Source organism: Aquila chrysaetos, chromosome 15 (genome assembly GCF_900496995.4).
Source record: "Aquila chrysaetos chrysaetos chromosome 15, bAquChr1.4, whole genome shotgun sequence".
In the NCBI taxonomy this organism is placed as follows: Eukaryota; Metazoa; Chordata; class Aves; order Accipitriformes; family Accipitridae; genus Aquila; species Aquila chrysaetos.
This window is the reverse complement of record NC_044018.1, coordinates 18,190,593-18,209,589: the sequence shown is the minus strand read 5'-3', so window position 1 is coordinate 18,209,589 and position 18,997 is coordinate 18,190,593. Positions and strand designations below refer to the sequence as shown.

The window sequence follows — 18,997 nt, the reverse complement described above, 5'->3', positions numbered from 1 at the left end:
AAAAGTCTGTGACCTAACGATATTTCCTGCTTGCTCTCATATTTTGTCAGTGTATTATGTGTTGGTTGTTTTTTCCTTCTGCTTGCTATATGCGTGTTCTATCAGGCAGGGGAAGTATAGTCTACTGCAAGTGCTGACACTGTCAAATTAGCCATCACTGTTTATAGTTTGGTTTTTTTGGTTTTGGTTTTTTTTTTTTTTTTCTGAAAAAGTAACAGGCAGCAGCTGACAATGAGATTTTCAGTGGCAGAAACCTACCGAGTATCAATGTAAGGAAATAATGGGGTATCTTTACTTTCATGCTGTTTTTCAGACTGCTCTGCAATGACTACAGCAAGATATAGGCCTACCTGGGACTTGGTACTTGACCCGTTAGTGTCCTGCAAGCTCTGCCTTGGTGAATATCCTGTGGAGCAGATGACAACCATAGCACAATGCCAATGCATCTTCTGTACCTTGGTGAGTTTGCTTTTTTTCTTGGGCATAAAAAACAATGCACTATTTTAACTGCAGAAATCATGTGTGTTTGTGCTGAGCGGGTGTCACCCTGAAGTATTGATGCTGCAGTGGAAATAAATACTGTTGCTGCAAACTTGACAAAAATGCTAGCGAGTAAGCTTTTCTGTTTTCCTGTTTAAAAAAAAAAAAAATGTTTTTACTCAGCACTTCTGTATACTGCTGTATACAGTTACCTCCTTAGCAAGGTTATTCACACTTTCCCTTTTATCTATCAGTGGCTGGGATTTGGTTTTCTTTTGTTGTTTGTTTTGTTGTTGTTTTTTTAACTTTAGACTAGACTAGAATCTTTCAGTTGGAAGGGACCTACAATGACCATCTAGTCCAACTGCCTGACCACTTCAGGGCTGACCAAAAGTTAAAGCATGTTAAGGGCATGGTCCAAATGCCTTTTAAACACTGACAGCCTTGGGGCATCGACCACCTCTCTAGGAAGCCTGTTCCAGTGTTGACTGCCCTCTTGGTAAAGAAATACTTCCTAATGTCCAGTCTGAACTTCCCCTGGCACAGCTCTGAACCATTCCCACACATCCTATCACTGGATCCCAGGGAGAAGAGCTCAGCACCTCCCTCTCCACTCGCCTTCCTCAGGAAGCCGTAGAGAGCAATGAGGTCACCCCTCAGTGTCCTCTTCTCCAAACTAGACAAGCCCAAAGTCCTTAGCTGCTCCTCACAGGACATTCCTTCCAGCCCTGTCACCAGCTTTGTTCCCTTCCTCTGGACACATTTGGGTACCTTAACATCCTTCTTAAATTGTGGGGCCTGGAACTGCACGCAATATAAAAGGTGAGGCCATGCCAACACTGAATACAGCGTGATAATCCCCTCTTTTGACCGGCTGCTCCTGCTGTGTTTGATGCCCCCCAGGATGGGGTTTGCCATCTTGGCTGCCAGGGCACACTGGTGACTCGTTTTGAGCCTGCTGTCAACCAGCACCCCCAGATCCCTTTCTGCAGGGCTGCTCTCCAGCCACTCCTCTCCCAATTTATACTTGTGCTTGCTTGACATTACTCCATCCCAGGTACAGAATCTGGCATTTCAACTTGTTAATTTTCATCCCATTAATCATTGCCCAATGCTCCAATCTATTTAGATCCTTCTGCAAGGTGTCTTGTCCCTCAAGAGAGTCAACAGCACCTCCCAGTTTGGTGTCATAAGCAAACTTGCTAATGGTGCATTCAACTCCTGCATCCAGATCATTGATAAATATATTGAACAGAACTGGCTGTCGAATTGAGCCCTGAGGAGCACTGCTGGTGACTGATCGCCAGCCAGATGTAGCCCCATTGACTACAACCCTTTGAGCCCTGCCCTTCAGCCAGTTCTTCACCCACTCCACTGTGAACCCGTTCATCCCAGAGTTTTGATACTGTCCCAGTGAGGGGACAGTATCAAAAACCTTACTAAAATCCAGAAAAACTACATCCACTGCTTTCCCTTCATCTGCTAGGCAGGTGACCTTATCATAGAAGGATATCAAATTAGTTAAAGAGGACTTTCCGTTTGTGAACCTATGTTGACTGTGCCTGATGATTGCGTTATTCTTTAAATGCCTTTCAAGAGTACCCAGTATAGCCATGCACACACTTGTAACTAGAAAAGTATTTAATGTATTACAGATTCTAATTTCACTATCATAATTACAATCACATAACAGGTTTTCATTACCATATTGTACAAATGCATGCCTGGAATAACAAGAATCTTGTCAGTTAACTACAAAACACTGGTGAACATAAGTGTAGTATGTAGCAAAGATCATCATCACAGTAAGTGGGTATTGCTATTGTATGAACAGAGAAAGAAAAGTAGCAGCAGTAGTAGTTTTCCATCCCTAATAATGATTGGGAATGAAAATGTTAGATCCTTTAATTTTGCAGCGGGTGCAGGTACACCAAAAATCTTTTAACGATGGTTCAGCAGTGGAAAAGTTACAGTAACATCAGTAAGAATATAATTTCTGGGATACATGATGCTCAAAGACTTTAATACCATGTCATAAACTCCTGAGAAATTATAGGTTCAGACATGGGATCTGGTGATTTTTTTTTTTTTTTTTTTTTTTACATTTGAAAGTACTTTTCAACAATGTCAGTTTTTTGGTGTTTTTTTTTTTTTTTAATGTTGAAGAGCAAAGATTATTTTAAGCAGTCTTTTCAATCTTTTTTTATGGAAAAAAACATTTTTTCTGATAGTTATTGAGAAGATATAGGGGGTTGCCAATAGAACAGGCAGCTCCTTTCTGTTGCTTAGAGAAAACAGCAAAAAAGCAGCGATGTGAACAGCTCAGTCTCTAACACATGTAATATTCTAAAAACTCCAAGTTGTTGCAACCAACTTTAATGTTGATGTTCCTTGGGAAAAGAGAAAGTGAGCACAGAGGCAGATAAACAGATACGGTCTGTTGCAAACACTGCCTGTCCAATTAAAAAATAAGTATTGCTTCATTATGCACTTTGAAAGGAGTGTTTGCTCAAGCATGCAAAAGTATATAAAATAATAGGCTTCGTGAAAAACGGAATAGTAGGCTTCATGAAAACTGTTCTCTACTGTTCTAGTGTTTACAGCTGAGTTTTCTGTGTTTCTCACTGTTGCCTCGATGCAGAGAATATTTTAATTTCATTTTTCAGTAACATTTAAGTGGCAGCAGAAAGGCTGGGTTACCAGATAGGTCTTTTCCTCTCCACCTTGTTCCTTCTGACATTTGCTGCCATCACTGATCTTCCATTTCCTCTTGGTAGAATACGGTTACTGACTCTTACTGCTATTTTGAACGATATACCGTTATAGATATTAAAGATGTAACCTTTGCCGATAACCTGTTCTTAGGACCTGGCATAAGTAAACTTACTGTGGTGACATTGGATTCTTGGGTTGAACTCTATTCAGATGCAATCATCAGTCCATTTTTACCACTTGTATTTGTCTTTAATAGTTCATTCACCTTTGTCCTGTTTAAGCAAATCAGTGTACCTTGTCTGCCTCTTGTCTGCCATTTGTATGAGCTTCACTACAGTGACATTTGAGTGCCGTGAAAAAAATATTTACCCTAAAGTTTTCTTGTGAATTAATACGAAATAATATTACCCTTGTGTTCATCGATGGCAGTGGGCGAAGAAATAAGAATTAATCCAAATAATTGCAAGAGGCAATAGCTATAAACCTACTACAGCCCAGGATTTCAGCATGACTGAAACCCAAGGCCTCCATGTCTACCTTGTGGACAGCCTGCAGGTTAATAAATTGCCTAAGAAAATACCCTCATAATGAGTCACGCAAGACTGTTTAGCCCATTGGCAATGGTTAAGGAAGAGTGTGACAACTACGCACTGATTCCTCCACTGGTGTTCCTCCCATGATGATTTCCAGAAACTTGGTGTTTCTGGGAATCATCATTGCCGTCCTTAGTATGAACTGTTTTGTAAACAGCCAAATTAAAGTTATTGAAAACCAAAAGGAAAAAAAAAAATATCCTTTTGACTCAAGACTCTGGATGGAGTCTATGTACAGTAGATGCAGTACATTATACTGGGATAAGTGGAAATACAATTGGAGAAATATTTGACTGTCTCTGTTTCCTTCTGATAGACCAAGATATAATTTTGTTCTGGCTTCTTGCTTTTATGTAAATGATCTGAGGTAACTGATGGCCTCTGCGATGCTATGAGCAAAAAAGAAAAAGGGATGTCTGTTACAAGTGTGAAAACCATTTTTGCTGCAGCTCTTGCTCCTACCTCTAGCCCTTCTGTCTAAATCGCAGCAAGCTGAGACAGAGCAAGTATGTATTACAAAGATCTTTCAAGTGCAGTGCTACTGGTATGTAGGCAGAATTTAGATCAATGTGCAGATTTCTCAATCCCATAATATTTCCATCTGCAAGTCTTTATAACCATAGAAGTGCTGTGGTAAAGATCTCACGAAGGATTGTCTCTTCCTGACACTCATACAATGACACAACATTGCTATTCAGAAAGATGGAATGGGGACACTGTTTCCTTTTGCTCCCTGGCAGAGCTGTGCATGGATTGAATAGAGCAGACTGCCGCTCCTCTGCTGATAAGGCATAGACGCTACGATTTCCCATCATATTATTTTGCCAGTTGTGGCTATTAGTACAATACTCCATTATGGTTTTTATCATGATGATCGTTAATGTGCGCACAATGCTGTGAGCTCTCAAGTTTTGTGTATCTCATCCATTAGGAATGTATCTGTTGTTGGATTGCTTGAGGTACGAGAGGAACAAAAGTCTAGAGAGTAGAAAGGAAAACAAGCTATCTCTGCTGTTGGCTTTTTGTTTGTTTGTTTTCCTGAGTATTGTCAAGGGGCAAACTCGTATCTCTTCTTCTGGAATCATGTCAGCAACAGGACCAATCTTAAGTGTACTCTTCAAATTTTGGACCAAAATGCTTACGTGTCCTGCTTTTTATTAAAGCACTTTTTCCTACTTAAAGAGCACACAGTACATAGCTAGTAACCTTAAATTTCAAGATAGTCACTTAGCAGTTGCTTGCCCCAGCAGAAGTAAATGATTTTGCATGTTTTCTTCGGAAAGCTTTCCTTATGACACTTATCTCCTTACAGAAGGAAAGGGAGAGTAAAGCACAGAGCATCACTTTTTTCTTTTTGTTTAATTTGTTTTGTATTGGTTACTGCATGAAAATGTTTCATTTATTATTTAGCCTTTGCTTTTTTGGGGGGTGAGGGGAGATAGGGAGGGAGCAATTTTAGTCCAATTCTTGCCTGAAATTCTGACCATTTTATAATCTATGATGAAATTCTCCTGTGTCTTAAAGGACAGGATGTTCTCTTGATGTGTTACCAATTCTATATGTACTAAAGTTACAACAGGTTTTGTTCCAATTGATATTCTTGCATGGAAGTCAACCAGTTAGTTGCTTAAATCTGTTATGATTCAGGATTGCATGTATATGTGTGTGCATATATGTATTACATAGTTTTTTAATATTTATGTCAAATGATGTGTTGCAAGTACAGTGATGCTACTATTACTCAAGACAGGCTAAGCTCTTCTTGACTTCACATTAGATTGTTCAGTTCCCTTCAAGATGTTATGCAGTGCTGATCATTCTGGTACCGAAGGATTCATTGCTTACCTTTCTCAAATTTAAAATGAAACTCAGTCAAGTAGGCAGTCCAGGCAAGCAAATACCTAGAAGAAATATCAAGCCTGAAAGAGAACTTGTCTTTAATGGAGAAATTTATTTTGATTACTCATCTGCAATCCACCTTGCTACCGATGGAAGGAAAGACTGTCATTCAGATATGTGAGAGAGGGAGGTCCTACAATCAGAAAGAAAATAACAAAACTACTGTTAAGACCAACCTTCCACTGCTTGTTTGTGATTTCTTGTTGGCCAGCTGTGTCCATGTAGATCAACTTTGTGGTAATTGAGCCTAATGCTGCTATGTGAATTTTATACCTGTTTAGTAGATACTTGTAGAGCCTAGGGGTAAGAATCAGAGTACCTTAAGCCCTTGAAACAACTGGTTAATCTTCACTAGACCTTTCGCTGTTCCTCTTGAGTTTGCTAGAACTGTGATTTAAGTCTATATCTAAGTGTGTTCTATCTCAAGTAACATGATAGTGGGATAGCGATAGACTCTCCTGCTATCACTAGCCCTCTTTAACCAGGATTACTGCATTTGCCTAATCGTGACTGTTCATACATGTCTACTTAATTCTAGTCATTCCCCTAACTGAGCTTCTTCATAGGCTGAAGACCTGAAAGGAAGACTCTATGATCAGCAAGGCAAATATCATAATCCTGCCTGTAACTGGCAGCAGGCATCTTTTTTTCTTGTTGTCATGCTTGACTGGAAGCATGCAGAGCTTTGCTGGCCTCTGAATGACAGGAAAAAGCACGATTTACTTAATTTACTTAATATGGAGTGTTATCCCTCACTCCGTATGAGGCAGAGGCAGTGTCAGCTGCTCCTTCCCCCAGGACAAGGCAGCCACCAAGAGCAGTGTGGACGGGAGCAGGTAGGCTTGGCTGCCTTCCCTAATCCAGTGTGGTTTGTCCCTGCTTGCCAAGGGAAACCTGCCTTAGCAGGGCAGCACTGGGCTGAGGCCAGGCTGTCCCCTACACCTACCATGAGGAGATGCCCGGCTTGCTTTGAAGCAGGAGGGAGGGGGAAACCTAATGGCTTGTGAGGTTTTGTAGAGCTCTGGGTACTTCTTAGCAGCTCTAATGTTTTCCTGTTTCCCACCAGCTGCAGGCGAAGCTTAGAGCTTGCTACTTGTGCTCACTTCCCCCAAACCTTAGCAGAGAACTGATAATAATCTTGACGTGATGTGTCAGTAGAGGCTTGATGGTTAGAGGTCACTATGTGTTTGCATAGCAATTCACATGGCTGTTTGGGTTCTGACTTATCTGGTAGGTGCTGTGATGACAAAACTCCCTGCTTAAATAATAAACTCACATATTTACAAAGTAATTAATGTACAGTTGGGAGCTGCAGAACCCTGAGTGAAAACTAAACTTGATCCAGAGCCTTCAGCTTTCTCCTCTCCTGTGTGATGTTACTAAATGAGATTTAACATTATCTGTCTTCATCTGGGTGTTGGGAAAACTAGTTCATTTTTGTTTGCATAGTGTTTTGCATGTGAAAGTGAAAGGTCCTTTGTTTGCTGCAGGTATATTGTCCTCCCACTCAGAAATACTCATTCTGTTCTGAAATAGAATAAACTTTTCTCAAACAACCATATAAGGCAAGATTGAATTCTGTTGTTGGTGGTTTTGCCTCTTGAATATTTGCGTTTCATCCTGCATATGTTGGCATTTGAAAACAAATTTCTTTTTGTAAAGTTTACCCTATGTGTTTCTACCAGTTGGAGCATCGAATGAGTGAGAACAAGCAGCTTATGCAAGCAAACAGAGGGGTAAAAATCCAACATGAAAAAAATGTTTACGTGTACATCCAATATCTGTTCTAAGATGAAGATATGCATGAACTGCAAGATGTTATCCTTGTCTCATTTGGCCATTTTCTGCTGACTATCTACTGATGTGAAAGTTTTCTCTTAAGAAAAACTGTTCACTTTCTATACATTTTACAGTACACACTCACATACAAATGTGTACATAAACTCCCTCAACCCCCCCCCCCCCCAACCCAACCCAACCAAAAAACAACCACCCACCATTTCAAAGGTAAGGCAGCTGTAGATTTTCATTGCCTTCCCTTTTTCTGTTAAGACATTCTACGGGAAAGAGACACTTGTTTTTCAGGTTCATTCAGTTCCTGTGGCTTGGTCCTGCTTGTGCTTTACACAGCCATTGATTGCTGTGTCTCAAAGGATAGCTGCTGTATTCTAATATTTCTCAAGCTGAAGAAGTCAGCAGGGCTCCTCTTTCTGCCTCCTTGATGATACATACATATCTTCTTGCCTCACCTTCATCATTTGTTGACTGATGGCCTGATGCTGGCATGTCCCTGTACTCGAACTGGCCCAGTTACTCTGATGCAGAGGGTTTGGAGGCTGCACTCAAGCAGAGGGGTGCTATGCCTCACCCCTAATGTGAATATAGAATCACAGAATTGTTTAGGTTGGAAAAGACCTTTAACATTGAGTCCAACCATCAACTGTGGCCACTAAACCATGTCCTGAAGTGCCTTGTCTACGTGCTTTTTGAATGCTTCCAGTGATGGTGACTTAACCACTTCCCTGGGCAGCCTGTTCCAATGCCTGACAACCCTTTCAGTAAAGAAGTTTTTCCTAATATCCAATCTAAACCTCCCCTGGTCCAACTTGAGGCTGTTTCCTTTCGTCCTATCGCTTCTTACTTGGGAGAAGAGACCGACCCCCATATCACTACAACCTCCTTTCAGGTAGTTGTAGAGAACAACAACTTCTCCCCTCGGCCTCCTTTTCTCCAGACTAAACAATCCCAGTTCCCTCAGCTGCTCCTCATAAGACTTGTGCTCTAGACCCTTCACCAGCTTCGTTGCCCTTCTCTGGACACACTCCAGCACCTCAATGTCTTTCCTGTAGTGAGGGGCCCAAAACTGAACACAGCACTCGAGGTGTGGCCTTGCCAATGCCAAGTACAGGGGGACAATCACTGCCCTAGTCCTGCTGGCCACACTATTTCTGATGCAGGCCAGGATGCCATTGGCCAATATCTTGTCTGCAAGTTGTTTGCATGAGTTAAGAAGGGTGTACCAGGGACTCCTGTGATATTTGGGTGTAATGTCAGAAAGTAGTTGTGCTGCTTTAGCTCTACCTCTGTCCAATCTCCACTGCTGTTCACAGTATAAATCAACAGTTGTCTGTACACTAACCACAGGGGTGTTTGCAATGGGTGGCAAGTCCCTGCTCCTGGCAGGCTGCTGGCCATTTCCCATCCTGAGATTCCACCAGCTGCTGGGAGCACAATGACTTTTGGACAAGACCAATTTTTATAGCTCAAGAAATGATGCTCAGATGGTTTGTCCTGAGATGTGGAAGCACATGGGTTGCATTTTGTCTTCCCTAGCCAAGATGCCATTTGGTCATCATCTACAGGTGAGATGATGTGACTGGATTTAGGCTGACAATATAGGCTGTAGCAGGGCTGCAGAACAGCTGGTGCAGTCTTTAAAAACTGAGTGTGGGATGAGGAAAAGGCATTTACCCTTGGCAATTTTGAACAAAATGTGTCTTTAAAAAGAGGCCAAGTGCTGGGCAGGTAGAGGCAGGAAGGCTGTCAAACAAAGCTTTTTCAAATTCCTTGCCACTTTGGGGAAAATGTTTATCACCTGTGATGTTATCCCTCTCTGGTCCTGGCTGAGGTCCCTTTCTTGTTGTGTACCTTCTTGTTCACAGCATAGGGGGACAAATTTGGGCACTAGATATTTCCCTGTTGCAGAGCTCTGGAGAGTCTTGCAGGTGCTTGTTTTAGACTCAAGGTTTTGTATGCTTGTGTCTCATGATTTTTGTCTCTGCAACAAAACAAAGGATATAAATAGCAAACACATAAGACTATTCTCTATTACTGCTTTCACATTTGTAGATTTGAAGTACTGCATGTCAAGATAAGTGACTGTTTCCTCCTGTGATTTATTCTTAAGGATGATGAATCAGCTGCAGGGTTAATAAAAATTGGAATTTTGATGGTGAAGATTTCTTTGCAAGTAGATTATTGTCTCTGAGAAGATGTCTATAGAAGTGGAAACGTTCTATTAAAGTTCAAAGTAGCATCGCAAACATTGAACACCTGTCTATCAGATCTAGGTGGTTTGTGAGGTTGAATATAGCTTGTGTTCTTGGATTTGGTCAGCGTAGCTGACAGTATATCTAATAAAAGAAAAAAAACCATCACTCCCATGGTCATGTGTATGCCTCAAACAGATCTCTCGGATTAAGTGTGCATAGATATTTTCCAGTAAGTCACTTGTCAACCAAGTAGGATTAGGGTGATACTAAAAAGCCAGATTGTAGATCTGCTGTAGAGAATTGTGCACGCTGGAGCAGCAATGCAAGAGTATTTCAAAGTTGAGCCTGTGATTAAATAAGAATAGATTTGAGTAGGATTATAGCTACTACTTTACACAAAAGGGCCATGTAGTAAGTTTGAAAGAAGCTTAAAAGTTCTCCAAGGAACCTACCATTTTTTTCCTTTCTCTCACGTGTTTTCTTGCATGCTCTAAGTATATCACAGAAATTTGGCAGAAAGTAGTTTTCTTTTTCTATGAAACACTAAGATTAAAAGTGAATTTGTCGTGAATATTACGTGAATATTCACGTAAAAGTGAATATTGCCAGGTGAGCATTCCTATTGCTTTTAGAAGTATCCACCAAAATATTAAAAAAAGGTAGCACATGACAGTTATATATGGCTACAGGAGTCCTTGGTTTTCAGGAATAAGGAAGACTCGGGCTCAAACCTTACTCTCTCATTCTTCCCTCCTCTTCAGAGAACACCCCAGCTGTAAGCTGCTTATTTTAGGGGAGTCTTTCTTCTTGGGATTATTCAGCTTTATCTAAACGGGAAGTCTTTCTAGAAAAAGTGATGTTTTCTTCAGGAAAAAGCTCTCTAGTCCAGAGTGAATTTGCTGTTTGGACAAATGGGAGGGGAGCTATTATTTTAAGAGTATTAGCCTCTACCTGAGACGTGGACACTAAAATTCATCTCTCTGATTTGAGAGACACATTCACTCACTCATGCACATTTTCTCCCCCTGCCCCGGTGAGTATTGCACACTGCTTCACTATGTACTATTCTAATCTGAAGCTAAAAATGAGCATTACATCACATTACCCAGAAGACTTATGGACAATGTGTCTACCAGTATAAATACCTATTCACCAGACTGACTGCAGAATTAGCACAGAGCAGTGGAGTAACCTTGGTATTACAATGTCTTACGGCAAGAAAAGATATCGCCTTCTCAGTATTCATTTTTAAGTAATGTAAAGAAAAATACCTATATGCAGAACATAAAAATATTACAAAACATGATCAAAAGTAGTTGCAGTAGTTTTGTTCATCTGTGTAGACTCATTGCATGGTTTTTGAGCTTTGGCGTAGTATCCTTTTAGCACAAAATCCTTTTAGCACATAGCCCAAATTGTAGATTTGTAATTACAAAACAGTGCTAAATAAGTGCTTCTCACTCAATATCCTTTCATATTCTTCATATTCTTTCCCAGAATGTAAGGCCAAAAGGGATCTTTATATTCATCTAGCCTGATGTCATTTGTAATGTGGATCATAAAATACCAACCAGCGTTTCCTGACTCTTCATGTGGTTGAATGCAAGTTTATATAAGTATATGTGTGTGTGTGTGTGTATATATGCATGTATATTTTGAGAAGTTAATCTACTCCTGGTTTGCAGATGATATAGAATTTGCAAGACTTCAGCAATTTGGTATACGTGTTAATAATCATCTTACTTGGAAACATTTTCTTGTTCAGTTTGAGCTTTCTTCCCAGTATTATTTTCCATTTCCCCTCTTTGCATTGAAACTTAGGGCCACTAACTTTAGAATCAGATTTTGTTGTTAAAAAAAAATTTAAAAAATCTCCCTTGATGAAAAAGCATGTCAGCCCTTCTTTGCATTCCTGAAGTGTGGTGCAAAACTCAGTGATTGCCCAAGGTGAAGGTGTTACTTACGTAGTTAATATTCGTGCACAATAGCAACTGCCTTCGTCTACCTTTAATATTCACCTTTAACAAATCCATTCTAAAAAATTCATTCCCTTTTTTTTTTTAGAACTTGATAAATGCTAGATTTCTTTCCTTTTATTTGTTCTTTTTTTCCCTTTCAATTTTATCAGTAGGTGTTTGGGTTTTTGAAAATGTTTTACCAATACCAGCATGTGATGACTTTGCGTGTAGTGCACATTTTGTTTTTGGATGCCTGTGGCCTAGTGCCAGCACTAAAATACATTAGAAGTTTTAAGAAATAAATCAAATGATGTAGTGATGATATACTTGGCTCTGCAATCCTGTCATGCTTTTTTGGCCTTTCCAAATCCATTGACTTATTTTTAAAATTTCCCATGTGACTCTGCACTTGCATCTACAGCATTAGTGTAGTGAGATGTCTGCATTTTGACAAAATCCACCTACCAGCTGTTAAGAAAATAATACAGGATCATCTTTTTGCTGCCTAACTCTCAAATAAAAGGTGACATCTTGAAAAGCCATTCCTTGTCTCCTGCAATAGTAGCAATAACATGTTCTTAAAAGTAAATTTGTTGTAACTTTTCAAAAAGGTTTGCTCTTCTACTTTAAAAAATGAAGATGTTCACCAAAAAATCTTTAGGCATTTTTAATTACGTGCATTTTGTATTGTAAAATTACCTTAGGCATCAGTTGAACACTTTTTTTTCTGTGAAAGTAGATGGTTGATAAATGTTGCCTCGCACGGAAACAATGAAAGTCAGATTCCTTCTTATGAATTCTGATGGTTTTTATTTGATTTTGGGTGTCAGGAGAAATGAGTCAAAGCACCATCATCAGAAATAGGCATAATTGTTGCTGGAATTCTCCTGAAAGAAAATTAAAAGCCAGACATTTTAATTCTTTATATTGAGATTTTGCTGTGGCCTGTGGAGGTTTGTTAGAGTTAAATGCAGCAGAGTAAAATTTTGTGTTATGCTTTGGAAAGTAGGCCAAAAATAATCATTTTTGATTCTCATAGGGTATTTTGATCTTTATAATGTTAGACAAAATGGTGTGCAGCTCTAAAGCAACAGGACATCAACACTCACTGGATATACCTTTCTGTGTGGCACAATCCTTGATGTAGAAAGGTTAGAAGTACAACTCCTCTTGCAGAACTTTAAATATTAGGCTATGCTTGGCAGCTTCAGAAAGGAAGTTGTTCCTTTATTAGCTGTCTATCTCCGAGGCTGAGGGGAAAAAAAAACCAAAAAGCAGTGTTCCTAATTTATATAGGCAGCTGATAGTAAAACCGCTGCTGAGTTGGACTCTGAGCTGATCTTTGTGAGAGAATGGATCTGGGCCAAAACTCCTCAAAGTGGGTGTGCTCCTGCCCTTTGCCATGGGGACAGCAAACGACAGGAGGATTCTTGGATTACAAGGTGAAAGAAAAAGTCATCCGGAGACCAGAAAGGACAACAGTGATGTGCAGAAAGAGGACAGAGCAGGGATGCACAAGGAGTGTGCATACACAGGGAAAAAATACAGGTGTAATGCTCAGGGGAGCTAACTGGTCTCTTCCAACTGATCTTAGCAGCAATTGGGGCAGGTGATGCACCTTGACTTGCAGTTTATATAACCTTACATAAAGTTTTAAATATAGTTTATATATGCTATATATAGTTTATATATAACACATATGTTGTGCAGTGCTTTACTTTCCTTTGTCTTAGGAAATTACAAAAGGTATATGACAGTTTTTATGGGGTTCCCTGTCTAACATTCATATATGGTAGCATATTACAATCTCCTTTTAATTTAAAAATATATGAAGTTGTAAAATGAACATTAAGGTATAGATATTACAGTTACGGAACCCAAACAACCTTAGTAGTGTCCTAGGGTGCCATCATATAATAATTGTTCTTTTCCTCCCCTGAGTCATTTGGTATGCTGAAAGTGTGCATGGCGGACAGAAATCTAAGCTGCTACAATTATCTGTTCACTTGTTGCAACTGCAACCTAAACCAGAGTAACTTGCCTAATGATTGTTATAAACTGACATGGTGTGGTTCTGGATTGGGAAGGGGTAGGAGCAAACACATGGTTTGTTACTGTAGCTGGTCTAATGACTAAAAACTTACACACTTGGGCCTCTCTTGCTGGCTAGGCAGGTCTTCATTATTCCAGGTGAAGTGTCAGAGTACAGAAACTAAGTACAAAACAATGCAAAGGAAACTTATGACCTACTTAATTCAGTAAAGAGTTATTTTTTGTGAAATGCCAAGTCTTACCCTGGCTTTATCATGTCAGACTATACACATAAGTCGAAATGTACAGAATAACTACCATCAGTTTTTGATAGGTTTAGAGTATCTCCAAGTGTGACTTACTTAAATAATATTTAGTTATTTAATTACTGAAATATGATGAGGGTTTTTTTTAAAGAAAGAAACAAGTGGAATTTAGCAGAAGTATTGCTTCAAATAAAAGTAAATTTCCATTGACACATGTCCAGTAAAGAAAGAATAAAGATACTTCTCAGCATATTGGTTTTATAAGGGTCAATGTACAACAAGAAGGATATCTTGTGACCTTATTCCAACCTCAGCCCTTAGGTACCTAATTTCAGCTCCTGTTTTCTCTGAGAAAAATTATGTAATACAGTACATTTTGAAAGTTGTTTGGGGTGACTTACTCTCCCACGTTTTTCATTCATCCCATGCAGCACTTTATTACCTTAATGAAAATGCTATGAAGATATTTTCTTCCAGCATGGGATCAACTACAAGCTGCATAGAAAATGAGCAACAATTTAGTTGTCATCTTTTTGGAGTTGTTTTGTAATGAATTTTTCATAGTATATAACTGAGTAGCTAATCCTACTGTGTTGTTTTGCTTGCATGCTGGTGCATTTCTAGTACTGTAGCCACTTTAAAATTTTCTGACACAAGTGGCAACTTGTGTCTGCTCTCAAGAGAAGCCACAGGTACCCTGTGTTTCAAATTCTCTTGCAACCACTTTGGGTTACTCCTTGTCCACCCAAGAAATCTCTGCAATGAAGAAGTCTTGAGCAGACAGGGTGTTTTATCCTCTGCCTGATTTACAGTGATATTTCATGGCCTCGAGACAGCATCTGCATTCCCAGAAGATGTAGCATAAGAAGTGCACTTTGGCTGTGCTGGTTTTGAGGAGGAAGGGGCCAGTGCCACATCAGGGGAAGGGGAAGGAAGGCCTTGGACACTGCTTGAGGCAGGGATGAACTGTGTCATTCCTCGGAAGATGTGAGGAGAGGGAAACAAATCGAACAGGCTTTGGCAATGGTCCCAGGCAGGTTGAGGAGGAGAATTAACCACATTAATGATTAATGATGGCAAAGCTCCTTTAGCTTGAAAAGTACTTTCTATAAGTGCTAAGTGCTGGCATTAAAAATGTATGCACTTTCATTTTAATCCACACTTGGCGTCTGCAAATGGAGGGGAAAGGGAAGAGCCAACAGTGTCATTATAGCAACACTAATACCTCACTACAGCTGAAATCACAGTTTGCCAGGGCATGCAACCTAGGATCTAGTTCTTGTGGAGCTCAGCCTGCTGTGGTCGCTGCTAGTGGTTGTCTTGAGCTGCTCCACCACCCGCCCTGCAGAGCTCGTAAGTGAAGGCTTGGAAACCTTCTGCAAGTCAAACATCTACCAAGTGAACAGCTGGCTTCATTAAATCCCTACTGATAAAGAGGAAGGCATAGACCATAATCTGTCACAAGTGGATTTTTTACACATGTAAAACTTTTAAAGGTATCAATTATCCAGTCTCTGTTTTTCTTTTCCAACGAATAGACCTGTTGTCTCTGTTGCATAGGAGATACAGGGAAGGGACTCTGACAGAAATGAATTGTTGTGCCCTCAAGGTGGTGGCACGTTGCCACCCGAAAAGCTGTGTACCAGAGCAGCAGAAATTGTGTGGGCAGGAAGTGAAGTTTTTCCTGCGATCAAGCTGCAAGAGGTAAAATCTAGAATAAGATGTTAACATAGGTGATAGGATGTCTGAAAGGAGCTGAATAGACATACCGAGAGGCCGAACAGGAAGAGAAGAGGCTGAATGAGTGGACTCAAAGTCTGAACCTTAGCAGCTACAAGCCACATGCGAAGGTTTAAGCTGGAAACATGCTCGTTGATGGGCCTGTTTGATGGTGTGGTTGGAAGCAAGAAGCGGCTTTGCCTCTGACCTGCAGTTAGGCACGCTGGACTCCGCAAGGTCGATGCAGCCCTTTGCCTTCCCAGGCTGATGGTGAGTCGGCAGCTGCATACCTTTTACAAGTTCCGTCGGGAAATGGTAACTGAAGTCCCTGTTTTGCCAGCTTGCTGCAGTGTGTAATCTTTCTGGCGTCCCACCCAGCTGTATGCTGAGCTTGTTTTGTATCTCCATTGCACTCTGCTGTTGGTCTAGCCTCACTCCTTATTCACACATCTGGTAACAGAGAGTTAGGGGCCTACTTTCCGTAATTGTCTCCGGTTTGCCACTGCCAGCTGAGCTCGCAAGCAGGACCCATCCGCTGGAAAGCAGCAGACCCTCATTTACTCTTTCTGTGTAGCGTCAGGCTGGTAGAAGTTGGAGAGAAGGATCTCTCTCTCTCCCCCTCCATCGCTCTCCTTGCCTCCCCAGCAGACACCTATGCAGTAGCTCTCACCTTGATGTGGGAAGCGTGGAGCTGGAGGGGGGTGGTTGCTCTTCAAGAACAACAAGGTTTGGTCTTAATTTGCCCTTAGTCTAAAATATCCACTTTTCTTCTCTGTTTTGGTTAGATGCTACGTTTTCAGTTATGACTTGGGTAAAATGCTGCAGTTGCTAGGGGAGAAAAGTATTAGTATTACCAATATTTATTATTTGGTCCCCATGGAAACTGTAGTTGTTCTGGGAGTCCTAATTCTCACATTTTTCCTTTCTGTGGAAAAGATATGTCTTTAACCATGAAGTTCAGATAGTTATTTTCTAGAAATAGAAGGCAGGATACACCGCTCCCTTTTGCTCTCTGGTATGCTTGACAGATGTCTGTCTATGGGTAGTTACTGCTTACTAAGTTGTGTTGTGGTTTCCAGTCACATAAAGATGTTTGGAGTGTGGTTAATCTAATTTTATCTTGGTTGTGGTTGATTATTTTTTTTTCCCCCTCCTAACTCCCTGTTTGATTTGTCCTTTTCCCCATTAGTGTTATTTTTTAATTTGCTGTGTATTTTAAATTGAGGAAGAGTTATTTGATGGGGAAATGAACTTGCTATTTTCTGTTTAAAAGTATAACTGTGGCAAAAGCTGGGAGCGTGGCCCATGGCTGTAGAAGGGACATGGTAGTATCTGTTTTTTCAGAGAAGTTTGAGTTCTTCAGATTTTCAGAGTAAAGCTGTTAAACTACTGAGTGGTTTGTTCTTGGTGGGATAGTTAACTCCGTCTTTGGCTCTCTTACAGTGCCTAAAACAGTATGTGGAACTTTTGATCAAAGAAGGTCTAGAAACAGCTATCAGCTGCCCTGATGCTGCCTGCCCAAAGCGAGGTCATCTGCAAGAAAATGAGGTACACTTTTACTGCAAACAGTTGGGTTTTTTTTTTTTTCTTTTCTTTTCAGGATGTTTAAATGTGTCTTGCCCTGTATGTTACAGCTGCTATTGTTGCCAACATTCTTTTTTAATAATTCTCTAAAGGTCAAATATTTTGTCTTAATTTGTTGAAAATGCCTTAGATTATTGCTGTTCCTAATTAGAAATTTGTTTTTTCCTTTTCCTTCCTTCAACAGATTGAGTGCATGGTTGCATCAGAAATCATGCAAAGGTATAAGAAGCTACAGTTTGAAAGAGGTAACAGATGTAATACTACCTGTTGGAAGGCTGTGGGAATGATATCACTCCAGACCAATCCCATAAATCAGAATCTGGCTCTGCGCATGTTCATGCAGTAGCCTTGTATATTAATTGTTTGGTCCTCACAAAAAAAAAAAAAAAAAAACCAAAAACACCCCCCCCCCCCCCCCAAAAACAACAAAAAAAGAGAAACATTGTTTCTGTTCTTTCCTGTGTGATTCCCAGAATTGCAGCATTCTGGGAATAAACTAAGGAAAGAAAATTGCTATGTATTATATTGCTCTATAACTAAGGGAGGGAGTGACTTCTATTTCGAGCTTTGCTGTTTGAGTAGAGTACTACCAGTGCTCTAGGGGCTGGGGAGGTAGACTGACCCCTTTTATGGAGCCAACGTTATCTCCCATGACGATATCTGGTGCAGAATTACTAGGTAGTTCTGTGTGTAACGATAACATGAACCTTGTTAATTTTTATGAGGATATAAGCTGACTGGGTGCCTATGGGGATGTTGAACTGTGTGGCCATAGAGAGCTTACAGTAACGTTTTGCTTAGGGCCGGACCCAGGCTAGAAACCACTGAAGTCATTGGTAGGTTTTTATGGACTTCAGTGGGCTTTGAAACATGAAATGACTTACCAGTAAGCAGCCTCCAAGAAAGGGATGAAACTGTATAACAGTCTTAAGCTATTGTTAATCATATGGTTACATTAGGGCAGAGGCCAACTTGAAAGAGAGTCCTACTGGGCACTGTAAAAACATTTTCTGATGGGTTATACCTGAATACTATATGCTCTATCTAACTTCAAGTACAACTGAAGAAAAATAAAGCATCTCATTCTCAGAACAAGTTTAGTTCAGTGAATGAAACTGGGCAATTAATTCAAACTCAGGAAACTCACTTTAGTTTGGTGTCTGTTTGCAAAGCAGGCCAGATTTATGTCTAAGTGTGTAGCATAAATTAAAAGGCTTCTTTTGAAAATGCGTGTCTTCAAATGCCCTGCCAGTCAACCTCAGCTGGAATACATTGTTGTAGAAGGCTGGTCTTGTAACCGCCTTTGAATTTTGTTCTTTTATTTCCCTTTGCAGAAGTGCTTTTGGATCCATGTCGGACTTGGTGTCCATCCTCTACTTGCCAGGCAGTTTGCCAGCTCCAGGAATCAAGCCCACAGGACCCCCAGCTGGTCCAGTGCAAAGCCTGCGACATCGAGTTCTGCTCTGCTTGCAAATCTAATTGGCATCCAGGTCAAGGCTGTCAAGAGAACATGCCAGTCTCTTTTCTTCCAGGAGAAACAAGGTAAAGTATTGCAAAAGATCAAGTATTTAGAAACAAAATGCTCAATCTTTGAACAAACTGGAGTATGAATAGTAAAGAGGCATTTTCCTGATATTTTGTTTTAAAGCTATTTCCTTGACTTAGTCACTCCTGTTCTTTTAATGCTGTATTCCAAAACTGGATAGCTCTTGGCAACCTCACTCCTTGCCACCATTCCCGGCAAAGCACAAAGGAGCTGC

General features: G+C 40.4%; 1 protein-coding gene across 8 annotated transcripts in view; it reads left to right on the top strand.

Moving 5' to 3' along the window:
- Positions 1-18,997, top strand: part of RNF144A (ring finger protein 144A) — a 68,279-nt gene that overhangs the window by 38,193 nt on the left and 11,089 nt on the right. For all 8 annotated transcript variants that reach the window (XM_030037566.2, XM_030037558.1, XM_030037559.1 and 5 more), the window contains 4 exons: positions 314-459; positions 17,097-17,201; positions 17,422-17,482; positions 18,572-18,779. In XM_030037566.2, the coding sequence (XP_029893426.1) occupies positions 325-459; positions 17,097-17,201; positions 17,422-17,482; positions 18,572-18,779 (509 nt within the window). In that variant the 5' untranslated portion in view covers positions 314-324. The remainder of the gene's footprint in view (positions 1-313; positions 460-17,096; positions 17,202-17,421; positions 17,483-18,571; positions 18,780-18,997) is intronic.